Source organism: Erigeron canadensis, chromosome 3, assembly GCF_010389155.1.
Source record: "Erigeron canadensis isolate Cc75 chromosome 3, C_canadensis_v1, whole genome shotgun sequence".
NCBI lineage: Eukaryota > Viridiplantae > Streptophyta > Magnoliopsida > Asterales > Asteraceae > Erigeron > Erigeron canadensis.
The window spans coordinates 3,516,144-3,534,741 of record NC_057763.1 but is presented as its reverse complement, the minus strand read 5'-3'; the positions used below and the strand labels follow the sequence as shown (position 1 = coordinate 3,534,741).

At 34.5% G+C, this 18,598-nt stretch overlaps 3 protein-coding genes and 1 non-coding gene across 4 annotated transcripts; 2 read left to right on the top strand and 2 right to left on the bottom strand.

Moving 5' to 3' along the window:
- The first annotated feature begins 1,499 nt into the window (after positions 1-1,499).
- Positions 1,500-2,747, top strand: LOC122591376. The gene is made up of 2 exons (XM_043763647.1): positions 1,500-2,174; positions 2,268-2,747. Exons 1-2 carry the CDS (start codon positions 1,500-1,502, stop codon positions 2,745-2,747), a joined length of 1,155 nt encoding a protein of 384 aa, XP_043619582.1.
- Positions 2,748-6,599: 3,852 nt separating this feature from the next.
- On the bottom strand, positions 6,600-11,279 carry LOC122592616. The gene is made up of 7 exons (XM_043764891.1): positions 10,899-11,279; positions 8,225-8,287; positions 8,059-8,145; positions 7,726-7,963; positions 7,455-7,528; positions 7,249-7,347; positions 6,600-6,876 (listed from the first exon to the last, which is right to left on the bottom strand). The coding sequence occupies exons 1-7, from the start codon at positions 11,166-11,168 to the stop codon at positions 6,784-6,786; spliced, it is 924 nt and encodes a 307-aa protein (XP_043620826.1). The 5' UTR covers positions 11,169-11,279; the 3' UTR covers positions 6,600-6,783.
- A 3,239-nt stretch (positions 11,280-14,518) lies between these two features.
- TRNAG-UCC lies at positions 14,519-14,590 on the bottom strand. Its single transcript has one exon. It is a non-coding gene; the product is annotated as a tRNA-Gly (tRNA).
- A 1,498-nt stretch (positions 14,591-16,088) lies between these two features.
- Positions 16,089-18,128, top strand: LOC122590907 (RHOMBOID-like protein 1). Its single transcript, XM_043763083.1, has 6 exons — positions 16,089-16,394; positions 16,637-16,800; positions 16,879-17,042; positions 17,146-17,405; positions 17,525-17,642; positions 18,003-18,128. The coding sequence occupies exons 1-6, from the start codon at positions 16,189-16,191 to the stop codon at positions 18,126-18,128; spliced, it is 1,038 nt and encodes a 345-aa protein (XP_043619018.1). The 5' UTR covers positions 16,089-16,188.
- The last annotated feature ends 470 nt before the right edge of the window (positions 18,129-18,598 follow it).

Below are 18,598 nucleotides of genomic sequence, written 5' to 3'. Positions count from 1 at the left end.
ACATTGCTAAAGATATCAACATTAAGTGTGTTTATAAAGAGAAGTGTTGGAAGAATAATAATTCTTTATTATGAGCCACACCCCAAGTTGGCAAGGAGGTTGCGAAGCATCCGACGCGCCCGCGCCCGGGACTAAGACCGAGGTTGTGGGTGGTGAGGCGTAATGTGGCTCAGCTCAGCTCGACTTCATGGCTCAGTGGAGTGAATAGTTCCTAGTTTAACACCTGGTTCCACACTAGCTACAACTTAAGTGTGACACCTGTTAGCTAATCATGCAAGCTAACAAGTGTCTTCCACTTCTCTAACCTTTCACATAAGATGATCAAGATTACTTGATCAGTTACAACTTCACCAACACCTCTAACAGAAAAAGACACACTTACTTACAAATCTGGCTCAAACCAGAAAATGAGTTTCTCTCTTTCTACTAACTTACGTTCACTTGTTCAAGTATATTTCTGGGTGCTATGATAACTTCGACAGTACATACTGCTTAGGCTGTTATACCATGGGAACTGACGGGTTCACTTTGGTGACCCGAAATTAATTTTCAGAGACCTTGGTTTAACCATATCCCCAGCTAGAGTGCCTTGTTTCTTGTTGTTCATTTCTGTTAATGTATTTTAGTTTCTTGTAGTTTGTATTATGTTGTTGTAATTCGAATATATTTATCAATAAAATGTTATTTTAGTGAATCGTATTCTTACAATTTAGTTCATTAATTTCAACGATAAATGTATTTAATTATATTATAATACATTTTTCAATTTTCTTAGCAATATGTGTGTAAGTGTATATATAAAGGTAAAATAACTTTTTTCATACATATACTATTTTATATAAAAGAAAATAACATTTTATTTTTGAAAATGTTGGAAATATGTGATATTTTCATTTTGCACTCTTTAAAATATTTTCACATATACCATCCCCTTAACCTTATTGATTAAATCACACTATAATCCTTTATCTTTTAAAATATCTTTATTAATCTTTTACATTAAATTTGACGCCGCCTTCACCACTAACAGTCACCTCCACCACCACGTTGTCGCCGTCACGACGACCGTTGTATTGCGTAGGTACTATGCTAGTAATTATTAATTACAAATATACAATGTTGTTATGGATAACATATTTTCGTAATCCTTTAGGGAAAGGGTGTAGTTGGCTAATTTTATCGGCAAAAACCATCGGCTAAATCGGCAAATCGGCAATGCTATAGCACGTCACTCGGCAAGTATCGGCAAGTTTAATCGGCAAGAATTGGCATGCTACATCGGCTAGTTTTGGGCGATCAAAGTGAACGTAGGGAGCATCCTTGTTGACCTTTTTTTTTTTGTTTTTTGTGAGATTTGAACGTTGGGAGCTTTTTTTTTTCCTTTTCCATCTTCTATACATGCAAAAACATATTTATCAAACAATCAAACAACAAACTATCACATACACCACTACTATCACATACAACAAACACCAAACTATCAAATTTCATAAGGCAAAATGTATGACGATGAACTACCCGTGTATATAATTCCTGAATTCTCGTCGTCGTCTTCTTCTGGCGGCTTTGAGTTTTTGGCGTTTGTTGCTCTTGCAGCCTTAGAAGAAGACACTGGATCTTCTTCTACAAACCCACGAAGATATATTTGGAGAGATCGACACTCGACTCATGAAAGATTGATGAACATGTACTTTGTGGATGAGCCGATGTTTGAGGACGATGTCTTTCGCCAAAGATATCGTATGTCGAGGAGGTTGTTTTTGAAAATCGTGGAAGATATCACTACAGCATTTCCATGGTTTCGGTCTTCGGCGAATGCGGCATGTATTAGAGGGTTCTCGGCGATTCAAAAGTGCATGTTCGCGCTACGGCAACTCGCGTACGGCAACCTCGCTGACAACTATGATGAGGGGTTGTCGTTCTCTACTAGAACGACTCGTGAGTGTCTAGACAACTTTTGCATTGCCATAAAGTATCTTTATGGTGAAGAGTATTTGCGTTCTCCGACTAGCCACGATGTTGCGTGTTTATATGAAGCGCATGAATCCCGACATCATTTTCCTGGCATGATCGGTAGCATCGACTGTAACCACTGGAGTTGGAGAAATTGTCCACATAGTTTGCGTGGGCAATACCACTGGGGTGATCATGACCGCCCGACTATCATACTTGAGGTCGTTGCTTCCTATGATTTATGGTTTTGGCATGCGTATTTCGGTGTTGTGGGCTCAAAAAATGACATCAATATTCTGAAGCAATCGCCATAGTTTATTCCCGAGGTGAATGGGAAGTCTCCTGAGTACGGCTTTACCGTAAACGGGCACCGTTACGATAGAGGATACTATCTAGGGGATGGTATTTATCCACTATGGTCTTGTTTTCTCAAGGCGTATGCATACCCGGTCGCGAGAAAGGAGAAGGTTTTGAAGAAACTCCAAGAGTCCGCGAGAAAAGACGTTGAGCGAGCATTCAGGCTTCTGAATAACAAGTGGGCGATCATCGAACGACCGGCACGAATGAGGGACAAAGAAAAGATCATTAACGAGATGTATGTGTGTGTTATTTTATATAACATGATACTCAAGGACGACGGCAACGCGATATCACCGGTGTACATCAGGGATCCTCCTAACGATATTCGTGCTACCGACCCTAATTTTCTCTATCGCTTACGTAACGAAGAGACGCATTACATGTTACGTCGTGAAATTACGGAGCACATGGGAGATCTAGATATCGATGTTTAGTGATCTTGTTTTTTATTTTTTAAGTATTTGTGTGTTTTATGTTTTAAATAAATATAATGTTTTATTTAGTTGTATTGTGTTTTTAATAAAAGTGTAAGGTTTCTTTTGAAAATATTTTCAATTGGCAAATTAGCAAAAAATTGGGACTATAGCATGTAATTTGACAAAGTTTGACTAGTTTTTGGCAAAAAAATCTTTAAACACGTGGCGGCTTGTGATTGGCTTGTTTCTTGCCAATATTTGCCAATTAGCCACAAATGTGGCACTACACCCTTGCCTTTATGTCAAAACATTTTTGGGTTATTGTAGCCAGTTTTCTTCTTTTGTGATGTAAAAGTCGTAACAAGGATACTCAAAGTCTCTAAGTGAGGGCTCTTTCAATTACAGAAATACATTTTCCCAAGCAAAGCAAATAAGAGTGCCTGATTCAACCACACAGACAGTTTATACATACATAATTATATATGTCCAGAAATAGCCAAATAAGTGCCATGTAGGACAAAAGTGTAGAATCCTAAGTGGCAGAAACGACACACTATTGGATGCTTTATACTTTGGGATTATCCTTTTTCCAATTAAAATGGAGGGATTGAAAGTGAATATGACAGGCGATAAGGGTTTAGCGGACGAGAAATTGTTACGCGTGTCCATCGGATAAACCAAGATGCGATGTTAACCGCCGTTAAGTTTGTGAAAACATACCAGTGTGGTCTTGTGATCTAAAAGTGCATTTCAAAAAGATCATCCAAACATTCACGTTTAAATATTAACTTTAGAGAAAACTAACTAGTAACGTTTGTCATTGAAAAGAATTTATGAAAAGAAAACATATAATCAGGTAAATGTTAGTATGTTAATTAGTAATTGTATTGTACAGTATATATTTATATAATATAATTTAAATAATACAACTACATTTTATACCCGTAACATTCACATGTGACATTGCTCATAAAAATTCATTTTACTCGAACAAACATCCTAACTAGAGTTGGCGGTGGATGACATTAAAAGAAGTGGATGATGGGGTGGAAAATGGTGGCTTAAGATTTAGGATTGTAATAGAGTTGGTGATGATGATTCTTACCGGTTTAACGGTTATTCTGTCTCAACAGTTGCTGGTTGAATTGGCCGACTGAACGCATGATGGGTTCAAAACTTATGACTGTATCTATAGTACTCGTGCATTGCGGTGGAATTTTATAACCACATTTTTGGATGAATACAGTGGTTACAAAGTGTCAAAAATATAAATTATAAGACTTTGTTGATTGTTTTAAAACCATATGGTATTTTAGTGTTGTAGTGTGTAGAGGGATATTTGAGAACCACAAAGGACATTTATGGAAAAAAAATATGTTTACTTTTTTAATCCGATTCTCTCTACATAAAGATTGCTTCCTGGTTGTAAAATATAGAAAAACAAAGTAAGAAAGCGTTGTGGTGTGTGCTAGTGGGTCTTGGACATTGCTCTAGTAGTCAAGTCCAACAAAAAAAAAGGTACCCAGTGACAAGTGGATCGACCAAATTTAATCACAAATTAAATAAGTGAATGTGTGTGTGTGTTGAGCTAGGTCAACCCAGCCAACAAAATAATCCCAAAACTTAGAGTTGGAGACTTTGTGTGTATGCTATATTGCTATAGACTATGGATGGTGTGTTCTGACTTCTACCCACTCCAGAAAAAACATATTAGCCCACTAAGACTGGGCTAGTGATTTAAAGCCCACAAATAATACAACACTGGGATTGTATCTCAACCCACGGAGAGTTATTTTGTCGCCCAACCATGAATCCAAATATCCAGAGTCAGAACGTTTTTTTTGGCCTTAAAGGAAATTTATTTTGAAGGCTTTCTTTTTAAAATCTCTAACAAAATTCTCCTCTTTTATTCGGACATAAGATACAAATTCGAAGTTCAAAACCAAATAGTGAGACGGCGATGTAGTAAACACAATATACACATGAATAAATTACACGAGATAAATTATTACTACTAATCAAATCAATACATAGAAAGATAATGTTTCTAAGATAAACTAGAAGAAACTATACAACCATACAGGAAAGATAGAAGAATAATATTTCATTGAAGATTCATTTGAACTATGGTTGGAGACTAATCCATACGCATACACATATTTGTGGTGTCCTACTAGTTACTTCTTTATGTTAAAAATACCTAATAAAAAAACCTAGTAAATTAAAATCTAAATCTAGATTAAAATTTGAAGCCTTATAAATTTGGGGGCCCAAAGCACATGCCTAACCCATTTGTATATTAGAGCCGGCAGTGCAAATATGAAATATCCAACAGAAGCTAGTCGAATTTTTTGTATATCAGAGCCGGCAGTGCAAATATGAATTAGTGATATCAATATATCATAACTTTGGCAACCTCGCTTCACATGATCATCATATTGAACTGCGTTTTAACTCGGATTAAGCCCCAAAAGCTTTCATGTCACATGTTCGACCTAAAAAAAGCTTACAAAGCCATAAAAGACATAAAAACGTAATAAAAACCTACAAAATACAACCAAACAAAGAGTACTGACCAAAACACATTCTCTATGTAGAACATGTACGAATTGGCCAATGAGCGTGCATTAGAGAAAACACTTTTAATGAAAAAGAAATAAATCAAAGCAAAGTAGTATTGGGCATAGATAAAAGAAGTAAGAATGCCCCCGAGATCATAATCATATTGGGAGGCAATAGGCATAAAACATTTTACTAATGATATATCAACTTAAAGATTAACCTAATAATCAACCTAAAGCTTTTATCACATGACATGTGTAAACCACTCATTATCTCTCTCAATCTCTTTCTTTGATTATGCCAAATGTCATCATCATGTACTTAGGTTGATTATTAGGTTGTTTTGGTTAGATTGATCAATCATTTTCCAACATTAAAATAAAAAAACTCAAAATCAACGGTATTGTCGGCAACCCTTCCCATTTTGTTGTGTGCATTCGAGACAGAACTTTTAGTAAAAAAATACAACACGTCATAATAAAATTCAAAAAAGGTTAAAGAAACAAGAACTTTAAATAGAATCAGAAACCAAATTAATATTACAAAAATAATAAAAATAACAATCAAAGCCTTGTATCTAAATGAGTCTGTAAGTCATTAGGGCTCCAGTTCTAAAATCTTTGCATTGGAGCTCGGTGTTAAAGTTTGTGTCGTTTTTTGTTTTTTTTTTTCTTTATAATTAAAAGGTGGGGTGATAAAATTGAGTTATAAAAGTTTGAGGTTCGGTATCCTACACAGGCATGACTCATGCCACTTTAGCCAGTTTCGATTAAATCCCCGTATGACAATCTAAAATTGAGGACTGGATATAATACAAAACGAGGTTTGGGTTGAAGATTGTCTTATGGAAAACACTGATTTTTTGTTTGTATATTGTTCGTAAAGATGTAAGCATCTCTCCTAATTCAAAAGGGAGCTCCGATATCATCATCTCTTATACAAAAGTACAAACCGAATTTTTCTTCCTTTGGAATCCTATAATTTTATATATTTATTCGTTATTGATATTTTTACTTTGCTATTGATGGGTTTGGAAGAAGAAGAAAGTTGTGATTTCACACGAAATTAAGAATAAAAGTAGTTTTACTACACTTTCGTGAGTCTGAAATTCCACACAATCGATTAAGTAACGAGTTTGGCGACCATAAACTGATGCTTTTCTACGATCTCTGAGACCAACGTCAAGCTTCAAACAAAATGGATGTGGGTACAAGTGTGAATACACTGCAGTAGTGCACGTTGTCAACTAACATGTACAATACAAATAGATACAAGTGTGTTTTCATGACATTGTTATGAATCTGTAACTTTCGAAACTCAATTTTTTCCATAGAGTTTCAACTGAGTCCTGTAATTTATATTTACAGGATATCATAGCTACCATGCACATTTTACAAATATCTTGCTAGTTTTATAAGCACTTGCTTGAGACCATTAGCTTTGTCTAAAAATACAAATGACCAAAGAATCATGATATTCGAAAATTAGTTTATTAAGTCCATCTTTGCTCTCTGTTCATTCGTCTTCTTCGTATCAAATATATTCGACCATAAACCCATCTTTTCCCTGGTCTTGCTATGGGTCTCTGCACATAAAATATAAATATAAATAATACTGATATGATTAAGAGAAATGCTAGAAACCCAAGTAAATATAAACATAAGAGTCCGAAGTTTGGTGCGCAGTCGGCCTAGAGGCAAAGATGCAAAAAAAAAATATAATCGACTATGTAAGTTATCGTAAATATCAAGAGCAGTCACTCTACCCTAGGTATAGGTAAGACCGTCTAGATCTCACCTCCCCCATACCTCGCTCGTACCGGGATTGGGTACAATTGTTGTTGTAACAAGAACTAATCCCCTTGTTCAAACAAGTTTTAGAAACATGCAATAACTTTTTGCTTATTCTGATAACATTTTCCTAAAAATGATTCTTGAATAATGAATACAGTAATTACCTCAACTTTGGTGCGGAATTCTAATAAGCATTCACACACATGACATTCAGCTTTATGTGGGGAATAATTGAACTTATTCGATCTCACGAAAGCAAATACCTACAAATTAAAAAGATACTTCAAGCTGTAAATAAAGGTCTCATGAGCCACTAAAACAAAGATAAACCAAAACATTCAGATAAAATGGAGTTTTAGTTGAAACTAACCTCCTCCCCGCAATTTGGGCATGCACCTTTAATTGCAACCAAGTCATTTTTCCAAAGGCCTTGAAGTGCTCCAACTGCTCAGAATTAACAGAAGAATATGCAATATATAAAATAGAAAGTAATTGATTATAAAAAATGACGTTATGAAATATTAAGTGTAAAATCCTATCCTAACAGATGCTTTTTTTCTAGTAGATCTTCATAATATTCCTGTTTTAATTTGCAGATATTTATAATAACGTAACACATATAAAAGTAAATTAATTATTACCAGAAGCGGTGGCAACTGGATAGCCTATCAAGGAACCCAGCATCATTACAAGCATGCCATTCATCATGGCGAAAAATTCAATCACTGGAGCTTGACTACTCATGGCAAATCCAGAATCTAGTGCATCTTTGAAGGCTTGACCAATAGTGTAGACAACAGGCACTAGACAAGCTGAACTTCCAAATCCAAGAAACAATAACCACACACTTGCTAATGCAAAAACCTGAGCAGGATCTTCCTGCCCTACATCCACGTCATACAACGTTTTAATGAGTGAATAGTTAATTCGCAAATTAAAAAGAGAGAAAAACAAAAGATGGAAACGAAAATTACCTCAGCATCCGCATAAGTTGACTGTTGCCTTAAACTGCAACGTGGATACTTGACAACATACTTCGAACCATACCACCGCAACTTTAACTGTTACAATTTCCCGTTCTCTATAAGTATAGTAAATGAAGATTGATAACCACAATTGTAAAAAAGGGTTTGAGATTACCTCTACCCTATCAAACATGTCATCAACTATCAATGGTTTTCCACTATAATAAGCATCCCGTGCCTAATCCAAGATGTTTCATGAAAAATATGAGGAACATAGTCATTAATGAACAGTAAATATATGAAAAACAAACAAGACAACATGGTACCAATTAATTCATGAATCAGCTTTAAAAGAATATCTCGTACACAAACATGAAAGAGATCATGGTAACTTAAAACCTCTGTAACATGGGTAAAAGTGGTTTAGTCAGAAACACAGTTACCCAGTTTCACTGGAATTAAGTGTGCAATACTAGACATGCATTGGATTAGTTATTGCTTCCTATTGAATGGTACAACATCCATCCACCCATGAAAGAAATCACAGTTGTCTCTTATTGGTTGGGACATAGCACTTTTATGATGATAATGTATTGAAGTTGGTCAATGTTTTAGTCACTGTGAAGAATGGATCATTGCTGTTATAAATGTTAACTAACCAACATATGTTAGCCAGAAGCAAACTCATGTCTATATATTATAACATAAGGAAGGTGCCTTGAGCCACTTGGCATCGTCTTTTGTCCCAGGTGTTGGCTCTTGATGATATTTTATTCCGACCAAAATCTTGTGTTCCTCCTCGTGATTTCTCTCAACTTACGTTCCCCATAAGTGAAATCTCGTATCGGTGGACCACCTTGAACCAATATATCACCTTGAACCAATCTCGTATCGGTCAAAAGGGTCATTTTTTGAATCGATTCCAAGCAAGCCATTTTCAATTATGTCAACACGGTTCAGGTTGATTAAACACTTTTTTGGTCCCTTTTATTTTGTTTATAATTTATGAGTGCTTAAACTAACAGTTACACCAAACATCACTATTACAACACAATTCTAAATTGTTGAAAAACACCATTTAGTAATTAGAAGGTCGCAGACATTAAAATCTGACTTCAGGCAACTTTAAACTATTCAAGTGTTTGACCATTCCTCAATATTGCAACCATTTAGGTTTTCTCTAACTACTCTTATTGTATAAAAATAGACTTGCAAAATTAATATACAACTTTGTTATTATTTGTTCAATCACTTGCCATAAATGACCAGTTAATGATCTTAAATAGGTACACAAAAAAGCTGATACGAACCCATCCCATAATAGGCTTGCATCATGCCCTAAGCTAGGTGTAGAACTCACTCCCAAAAGCTAGCTCAAAGGATGAGGGGACACCTAGGCTTAAAAACCACCAACCAATCCTATATTTGGCCGATGTGGGATCATATCAAAAGCCTACCATATTAATCTTTCATAGAAGCTTAAAACCTTCCAATAGCACACTTCAAAAAGTCTTCCCTTTGACCACTGAAGAATATCATGTTGAATCAAGCCAACAGAAACTCATCAGCATTTGTTACAAAAGCATAGAAACTTAGAAACCTGTTGTCTTTCATCAAAAGATGGCCTTTTTATCTTTTCTTAATTGCCATGTTACATGGAAACAAATGTAACCTAGGTAAGTAGGTATTGTCTTCAATATGAACTCTTGTGTCAAAAAAACAGCGTAACATTGTCATTTACTTATTTTAACGACATGGAACTCATGGGAAAAAAACAAAAGCTACTGTATTAATCTACTACACATGGTGACTTAACAGATAAACCCCTCACATTTGTCCCTTTGGGTTTCTTTGTTCTAGACTTATATATAATCCTTAAAAAACGACTTAACTCAAACAATCACAAATACGATGACTTTATCCATGAAGTCGCTAACCTTTCACTACTTTTCCGTAAACTATTCATTCGGCAAACAAACACCTAATGTCCAAAATAATTAACAAGCCGCATATAGTCGTAATTTGGTCAATTAAAATTCTAATCTAACTACAACAATATATATATATATATATATATATTTGCATAAGGGAAAGATAAAATGAGTCCAGCTTATTTTGGTCCAAAAAAAGTCCATTGATTTTCTTCTATCTCCTCCAATTCCAACCACCTCCTACCACCACCACCATCATCTCCGACCACCACCATGATCATCCGGCGATGACGACCATCTCCGGCGAGACTTACACATGTGTAAGTACAACTTATGTACACAACAATGAAGGTTAAAGGCGGAGCCCGTCAATCCATGGCACTATGGCAGTGGCCAAGGGCGGAGCCATAGCGGCTAAGGTTGGAGCCCGTTAGGTAGATCACCCATCACCGGTCACCCCCTATGACCTATCACCCTCAATGACCTATCACCCCCACCAACTTTGGTTTATGAATATCCTTAAGGGCGAAGCCCGCTCCGAATCATAATTTTTGACAACCATCACCAGGCACCATCATAGTCGGACAGTTAACTTACACATGTGTAAGTTGTACTTACACATGTGTAAGTCTCGCCGGAGATGGTCGACGTCACCTGAGGAACATGGTGGTGGCCGGAGATGATGATGGTGGTGGTCGGAGTTAACTTATACATGTGTAAGTTACATGGACTTTTTTTGGACTCAAATTAGCTATTTATCCCACCCCTAATTGCATATATCTATACATAAACACATAACAGCTTCAATTAACATCTATGGAATCAATATCCTAACACGATAAAAATTCAATTACAAAATGTTCATTATACATACAGATATAGATATATAGATATAGAAATAGATATAGAGATACATACTTGACGATACAGGGCTTCAAGTGTTTCTTGACTGGCGCTTTCAATTGGACCAACAAATAAACAAGAAGGTCCTTCAACTCCTAATGATCTAGATGACGTCAGCCTTCGGTCCCCGCCTTTTATGGGAAGTCCGTTATTGGCGCTGTTTTTACAAGAAATACGAGCCAGCTGAGATGGAGCTAAGGTCCGGTTGTTTCTAGAAAGCTCCACTACTGTTGACCCGATTACGTGAGGGCACGGCACGTTTGTGCTAGTACTTCCGGCTGCCATTTTTATCAACGGAACGACTTTGTGATAGATATAGATATTATTTATATAACTGGTGGAGTATGCGTGTGGCGGTGTGGTGGTGGACTGATGGTCACGGTGAAATTGAGCAAGTTGTATATGTACGTTTTGTGTATACGCAAATTTTGGACTTCAATTTTTGTGTGGTCACCATTGGTTTTGGCCTTGATGTTGAAATTTTCGAAAACGCCCTTTCTAGATTTTTTTTTTTTTTTCCTTTTTGAATTTATATCGTTACAATATCCTCATGTTATATAAAATGTCTTTTAAAACTACGAGTACATGATCTCAACAAAATATAAGTTAAAAATTGTATCAAAAGATGATAACATCATAACGTCAAACTCGTACGAGTCATGAGTCGATTCGTACCGTTCAAGTCAAAACAATATGAAAATGAGGCAATTCGGTGAATGACGTGACTTTACTCCAGAATCGCAGCATGACTCGTGTCTTGTTGTGTGGGTTGGCTCTAGTCATGTTCCGAGTCACGAGTCGAATCACAAGTCACAAAATAAATTTTTTATTTTTTTCAAATATTACTTTTTTTTAAATGTTTTGTAATTTGATTTTGTTTTAATTGTATTTTTTATTTATCAAATATTACTATGAACCAAAGTTTCCATACATAATATTTTAAAATAAATGCTTAGACTGTTAGAGCTTAGAATTAAACTTTAAAAGTTCAAAGACTGGTGAATGTATATATTTTAAGTTGGGTCAGGTGGTTCAACGACAAGTAATGTTAATAGCAAATGATATGTGAAAATTATATCATAAACAACCCAAAACTAAAATATTGCGAAACCACAACGACTTGGGTGTGACCCCTATCAATTGATATGTCTTACGAAAATTACAATTGGTCTACATCAAGTTCTTGATTAGTTAATTTTATTAGATTTTAGACCCGTATTAAATACATGAGTTTACATTTATAAAGATTAGACTTATTATCAAAGTTTAACTATATACAAGCTAAAAAGTCTTATTAACTTAAAAAAGTGTAGATTAAAGTAATTATAAGTTAAGTATTTAGTGAGGGTAAGTGTAAATTATTAATGAAAAACAAAAAAATATGTAAGTATTAAGTGGGGTAAAAAATATAAATTATTTATGGAAAACAAAAATGTGTAAGTTAATTAGATTTTTTATACAAACAATATAATTATAATATATTAATATATTTAGATAATGATTATTAGAATTTTTAATTTATAATTAAATTAATAATGACATCATGAATTTTTAATTTGATAAAATCAAGATCTATAATTGGTTAATAAGTTATTAAGTCAGTTGTCTTTTAATATTTATAAAGATAAAAATTGGTTTCGATATCAATTTCCAATAAAATGGGAGCTAGAGTATAAGTGTTTGCCGTCACCATGATGTTTCACCGACTCCTGGTTAAAAAACATGGTAATACTTAAAGTATGGTATCTAAAAAATTGAGACCTAATCATCTATTCAAACTATTAAAATATTAGTTTGTGAGAGATTCTATACATAGCTTAGGTACATGACGACAATACCCTCATTTTTCCCATATAAATAATCTTTGTTTTTTTTTAAGGTGTGGATCATTCACTCGTAATAGGGGATGTAGCTTAAGTTAACTTAACCAGGTCCGCGCTAGGGAGTCCTCTCACCCTCAATACCTAGTAAGAGGAGAAACCTCCAACTAAACCGACCAAATGTATGACATTTAATTGGGGTAAAACTCTATCCCCTCTGCAGGACTTAAACTTGCTTCATTGGAGGACTTAATATATAAAAATCCTTTAAATGTCTTTCTCATGTCTTGAACTCAAAACCTCCAGCATGTAAAATTAGTGCTCAACCACTGAGCTATAATAAGAAGTACAATATTGGCGATAGGATGCTTTGCCCCCACTAATCAAAGCTTTTTAAACATTTTTAATGTTTAATTATTGTTGTTGATATAAAATTAGACTTTTTACATAAGATATTTTAAAAAGAATACAAAAACAATTAAAATTAATAATTTTTAATTTATACATTCAAAATAAATGTATGTTTATTACATTTTGTAAGTAAAAAATATTTTTTTTATCACATATCCATGTATCCCCAACAATATATTTGTAAGTCTCCTATCACCTCATCATCTTCATCGTCATAATTTCCCACATATCATTCTCTATTTTGTTATTTCTTGTAAATAATAATAATAATAATAATAACCAATCAACTCCCAATTCCCGATATTATACTCAATATTCCAAAAACCTCTAAAATATTTTGATTTGGTGATCAGAGTTTGAGATTTTTCATACATTTTTTTTTTCTAAAAAACAAATAATGTCTAACCTGCAACCGGAATGTCTCAACAGTGTCCACGACCTTTTCTTTTCCTTGTTAGGTTGATGTTGATCCCCGTCTCGTACCTTTTCAAGCTCTTTACGTTTCATATCGCGCGATGAGTTTGCACCGACATGAATTTTAGGTTGTTTTGGTACTGAAAAAAATAAATAAATATATAAATAAATTCATTATTTACATACTTATAGGTAAAAACTTTCCACATGATTTAAAGTTTTTCATACATTTTCTTGTATCTTTTATAACATACTACCGCTGATCTCAGTATGTGAAAAAGCATCGGAAAGAAGAGTATCACCTAAAATACATTCAAATATTAGTTTGTTTTTATGGATAAACATTTTTCACTAGAAAACTACAAATAATAAAATATTACCAGTGATTAGATCTTTGTAAAACAACATCTTTTATTTTTTTGGGTTAAGAAAAAAGGATAAGGATGAAGTCTTCACTACAACAAAGGAAAAAGAAAAAAATGAAGGTGGAGAGAAGGTAAAGAAATAATTATAGTGATCAGATATATATAGAGCAACATCTTGTATTTTTTTGGGTTAAGAAACGAGGATGTTGATGAAGTTTTCCCTAAATCAAAGGAAAAAGAAAAAGATGGAGGTGAAGAGTTGGTAAAGAAATAATTCAGTATGAACAAAAAAAAGTTTAAAGAAATACGAGTAATTCAGTATGGAGATGAAGTTTTCACATATATTATTTTTGCTTTTTTAAATAGTAGGAATTTATCTTTTAAACAAAGATTGCAAAACCTATATAAAACATCTTTTATATTTCAAAAAGCTTAAAATCTATCAATGAATTTGAAAACAACTATCGTACCATAAAGTTGATTCCATGCATTCATGGTCTATGAAACTGAATTACAAAGAAAAACATGACATTTTGACATTTGAGAAGTTTAATGAAGATCCAATAAAACAAGAGTTTCTATTCTTAAAAGCCATTAACAAACAAAAAAAAAATATTCAAGTAAATGCGTTTGCCGGGAGTCGAACCCGGGTCTATTGCTTGGAAGGCAATTATCCTAACCGTTGGACTACAAACGCTGTTATGTTTAAATTCTCAAACCTGTTTTAAATCCAAGTGTCAGCCAGGTTGAAGAACCTGGGATGAACACATATATAGTACTTAAACAGATCTATTTAGCATAAGCCAGATAAAAATATAACATCATAATTCATAAACTGCATTTATTTCACAATTTTATGCATGTTTACAAGTTCATATATGGAGCTTATCCAAAATCTATAAATTGATGAGCCACCACATATACACGAGTCAATGTTTAAGGGTGAAAGTCATTTTGCTTAGATATCTGTAGTTTGAAACAACTTTGTTAAGAAATGATGAAGCTATGTTGTAGTCTTCAAACTTATTCTTTTTATATTGAAATTAAGAAGTCAAGCTATAAAATATTGTAAAAAGTATTGTTAATCGTCTGTTCGTCTTGTAGATAATGCATGACAATCACATGAATCCACTATACTGTTTGAGGTCATATCATATATGGAGAATGTATATATTATTTGTACTCCCGCATTGTGTATTATAACGAATTGAAAGGGAGTATACCATCCTCTATAAATACACGTCTTATGTAAATCTAAATCTTTTAAGATCATCAATAACATAATAAGATTAATTAGCTCTTATTGTTATTGATTAGCTCGATCGCACTTGAATCACGTGAATTATGTGATTTTACTCTCGTAGAGTTATTGGCCTAATTTTTTTCAGATTGGTATGAAGAGAAAACTAACTTGGTTTTTTCTTTATTTAAATAGGAGTCAATCGAAAGTTTACAAACTAACTTGGTTTTTTCAGATTGTTGATCGTAAACGCCTTCATTATTGTAATCCAACATTTGGAAATGATATTTGTGTAGCAAATATATTTTGTATCGCTTTATTGATTATTGTGTGTGATGATCGATCTCAGCAATATAACCACAAGTGATTAGATTATATGTACAAGTAATTGATCATGAAATGACATTTTCTTTCAAAATTAATTAATGGATGAATGTTAACATGTAACCAAATTATTCATTCATTTTTCACTTATAAATAGATACAAGATGCGCATGTATGCATATACAGCTTTTGTATACGTACGTCATACAAATTGCACAATCCAAAAATGTCTTAAATGCATTCCTGTTGTTTGGTAATCAAATTGCTATAGTCACAACAGAGATATAACATTCGCCATTGTTATCAACTTAATAAAACATTAATCATTTCAGATATTGAAAAACATATTGTAGATGTATATTACTTAATTTGCCTCCTAATTCCATATCATACCCTTAACGGCAAAATCATCCTTTTCCGGTTTCCCCAACCTCTTTGGCCTAACCTTCCATAACTATTCGACCACCCATGATTCATGATCAAAACTTATCGCTAATCTTCCCTCAAACACCAATTAATTAACAATAATGATCAAAGAAGCCCCACAATTCCAGTCTTGATCCGGTTTTCTTCCCTGAGGATTGGTCGGCGCCATCAACATGGCTCGGTCATCCACAAGGGAGCCACAGATGCTCGAGATCAAGGTGCAGGCTCGTCGTGGCACCACCCCACCACCAGGTTCTTCGGCGGTGACCAACCAATCATCACGTCGTCCTAAACACTCTGATTCTATGTTGCATGAATTTAAACCCTTTAAAGATTGGGAATCTTGGTTAGTGCCTACAATTGTTTCCATCAATGTTGTTCTCTTCTTGGTTTCCCTGTTCATCAACAATTGTCCAGCCCATTCGGATAAATGCATTGCACCAGAGATTCTCATGCGATTCGCGTTTGAGAGTTTTAAGATAAACCCTCTTCTTGGTCCGTCTCCTTCCACGTATGATATATCATTCTAGCTAGTTTTGGTGTTCAAATAAAAATGATCTTTTGTTGTTTTGCATAAAACTTCATCTATTGGCCGGCCGGGCTTTCTGTATGTTTTAATCTTCCAAGGATATGGTGGCACATTTCGTTTCTTGATATTTGATTTTCCTACTAGTTAAAATAGTATAAGCTAATGATCGAGCTTGAACTAGTAAAAGTCTTGCACTCTAATTCAATTTTTACCTTTTTTTCTAGATTGGTGAAAATGGGAGCTTTAGAATACAAGAAGGTAATCGAAGAAAGAGAACAATGGCGGCTTGTGACTTGTATGTGGTTACATGGCGGTGTCTTCCATGTCTTTGCAAATATGCTGGGACTGGCATTTCTAGGGACTCGCCTCGAAAAAGAGTTTGGATTTTGTAAGTATCAATATATATATCTCTGATCTCATTCTTGAAAAATATTTCCATTTAGCCATGGTGCATTGCTGTCTGCAGTGAAGATTGGGGTGCTTTATGTATTATCTGGAATTGGGGGAAGTATCTTATCGTCGTTGTATGTTAGAACAACTATATCAGTTGGTGCTTCTGGAGCTCTATTCGGCCTACTAGGAGGAATGCTCTCTGAACTTCTTACAAATTGGACTATTTATGCCAACAAGGTTAATTAGCTTAACTTAACAAACTCTTTTGCATTCAAAGGTACTACTTATAAAACCAAGATATCTAGAACTTGACCATATTTTCATCTTTATATAACGTCAGATTGCTGCATTAGCGACCCTCATCCTCATCATTCTTATTAACGTCGTCGTTGGAATTATCCCACACATAGACAACTATGCACATATTGGAGGATTTTTCACCGGCTTCTTTCTAGGGTTCGTCATTTTGGTCCGTCCACAATTCAAATGGATTAACCAGAAACACGTTCCTCCTGGTTATACTGCTCCCCCCACGAGAACCAAATACAAAATTTATCAATACATACTTTTGATACTCTCCCTAATTGTTCTACTTGTTGGGTAAGAAAAGCTTCTTCTTTATCCAATCCAACTTTTTTTTTTTTTGTTGCTATTTTTAGGTTATTATCTTTGAAAATCAAGTTTAATTTGTGCATTTATACTATTTCACATAATTTCAGATTTATGATTGGTTTGATTTTGATATCACGCGGCGTTGATGGAAACGACTATTGCTCCTGGTGCCATTATTTGACTTGTATGCCTACCCCTTTATGGACTTGCAACGCACATTGCAGGGTAAGGGTTTCAAATCAAAATTAAATTTTATTTGATTTTCACAAATTTGACACCTTCAAGGTAACCAAATGTAACAATTCCGTAGAATCTTAATTAAGCAAAATCAACTGGGTTGGATCAGTTGTTGGAGCTCATGCCTCTGGAAACAGAGTTCATGGGTTCGATCTTCATGCCCAGCAAGGCTGGAGGTCCTTTTCTACCTATGGTAGAACCTGGAAGCAGCCTCTTTACCTTTGGTAGGGGTAAGGCTGTCTACATATCAACCTCCCCAATACACCGTCGAAGACAGTATTGGGACCCAAAACCCGTAGAAGACGGCATTAGGAGTTACTTACTTACTTTTTTTTTTGTTTTTTATAGTTGGTACAGTTAGACAAGCAAATAAACATGACATGCCAACATAACGGAAGGTTTGATTCTTATATACTCGAGGACGCTAACGACATCACCGAGATGCAGAGGTTATGTTTAGAACTTTGTAGCTAAAATTATCAACAATCGGTCACCAGCCATAGCAAAAAAACGTTTGTAATCGTTTAGACTTAGAGTAGCATTTCATGAATTTGTTTTTGTTTAATTATTATATATAGGATAAGGAATTCTAATAGAAGGGTTTTTTAATGTGACTTTTAGCCTAGTTGATACTTTTGATATGGCGACAGATAGGATTCGCTCATATGGTGACGATTTTTTTTTTTTTTTCAATATAGGCCAAACGAATATGATTTGCTCATATGGCGACGACTTTTTGTCGTGCCTAATTTCGTGGCCAAAACCTTTGGCCGTGACATGTTTGGCATTTGGCCATGACTTTTGTTACGGCTAAATCCAATTTTTCTTGTCGTACGATATATGTCGTGTTAAGATTTCCATATAAAAAACATGCCAAAATATTTATATTGAACTCGTTAGAAACGTTCCATGTTGAATGTACATATTGATTTTGTAATTTGTTT

Excerpts from the sequence above, each read along its gene's own strand:
- LOC122590907 (XM_043763083.1), top strand. The coding sequence starts at position 16,189 with ATGTTGCATGAATTTAAACCCTTTAAAGATTGGGAATCTTGGTTAGTG. Across the intron at positions 16,801-16,878 it reads CGAAAAAGAGTTTGGATTTT|TGAAGATTGGGGTGCTTTAT; the intron begins GTAAGTATCAAT and ends TGCTGTCTGCAG. Across the intron at positions 17,043-17,145 it reads GGACTATTTATGCCAACAAG|ATTGCTGCATTAGCGACCCT; the intron begins GTTAATTAGCTT and ends ATATAACGTCAG.
- LOC122592616 (XM_043764891.1), bottom strand. The coding sequence starts at position 11,168 with ATGGCAGCCGGAAGTACTAGCACAAACGTGCCGTGCCCTCACGTAATC. Across the intron at positions 7,964-8,058 it reads CAACTTATGCGGATGCTGAG|GAAGATCCTGCTCAGGTTTT; the intron begins GTAATTTTCGTT and ends GATGTAGGGCAG. Across the intron at positions 6,877-7,248 it reads AATTCCGCACCAAAGTTGAG|AGACCCATAGCAAGACCAGG; the intron begins GTAATTACTGTA and ends TTTTATGTGCAG.
- LOC122591376 (XM_043763647.1), top strand. The coding sequence starts at position 1,500 with ATGTATGACGATGAACTACCCGTGTATATAATTCCTGAATTCTCGTCG. Across the intron at positions 2,175-2,267 it reads GCCCGACTATCATACTTGAG|TTTATTCCCGAGGTGAATGG; the intron begins GTCGTTGCTTCC and ends CAATCGCCATAG.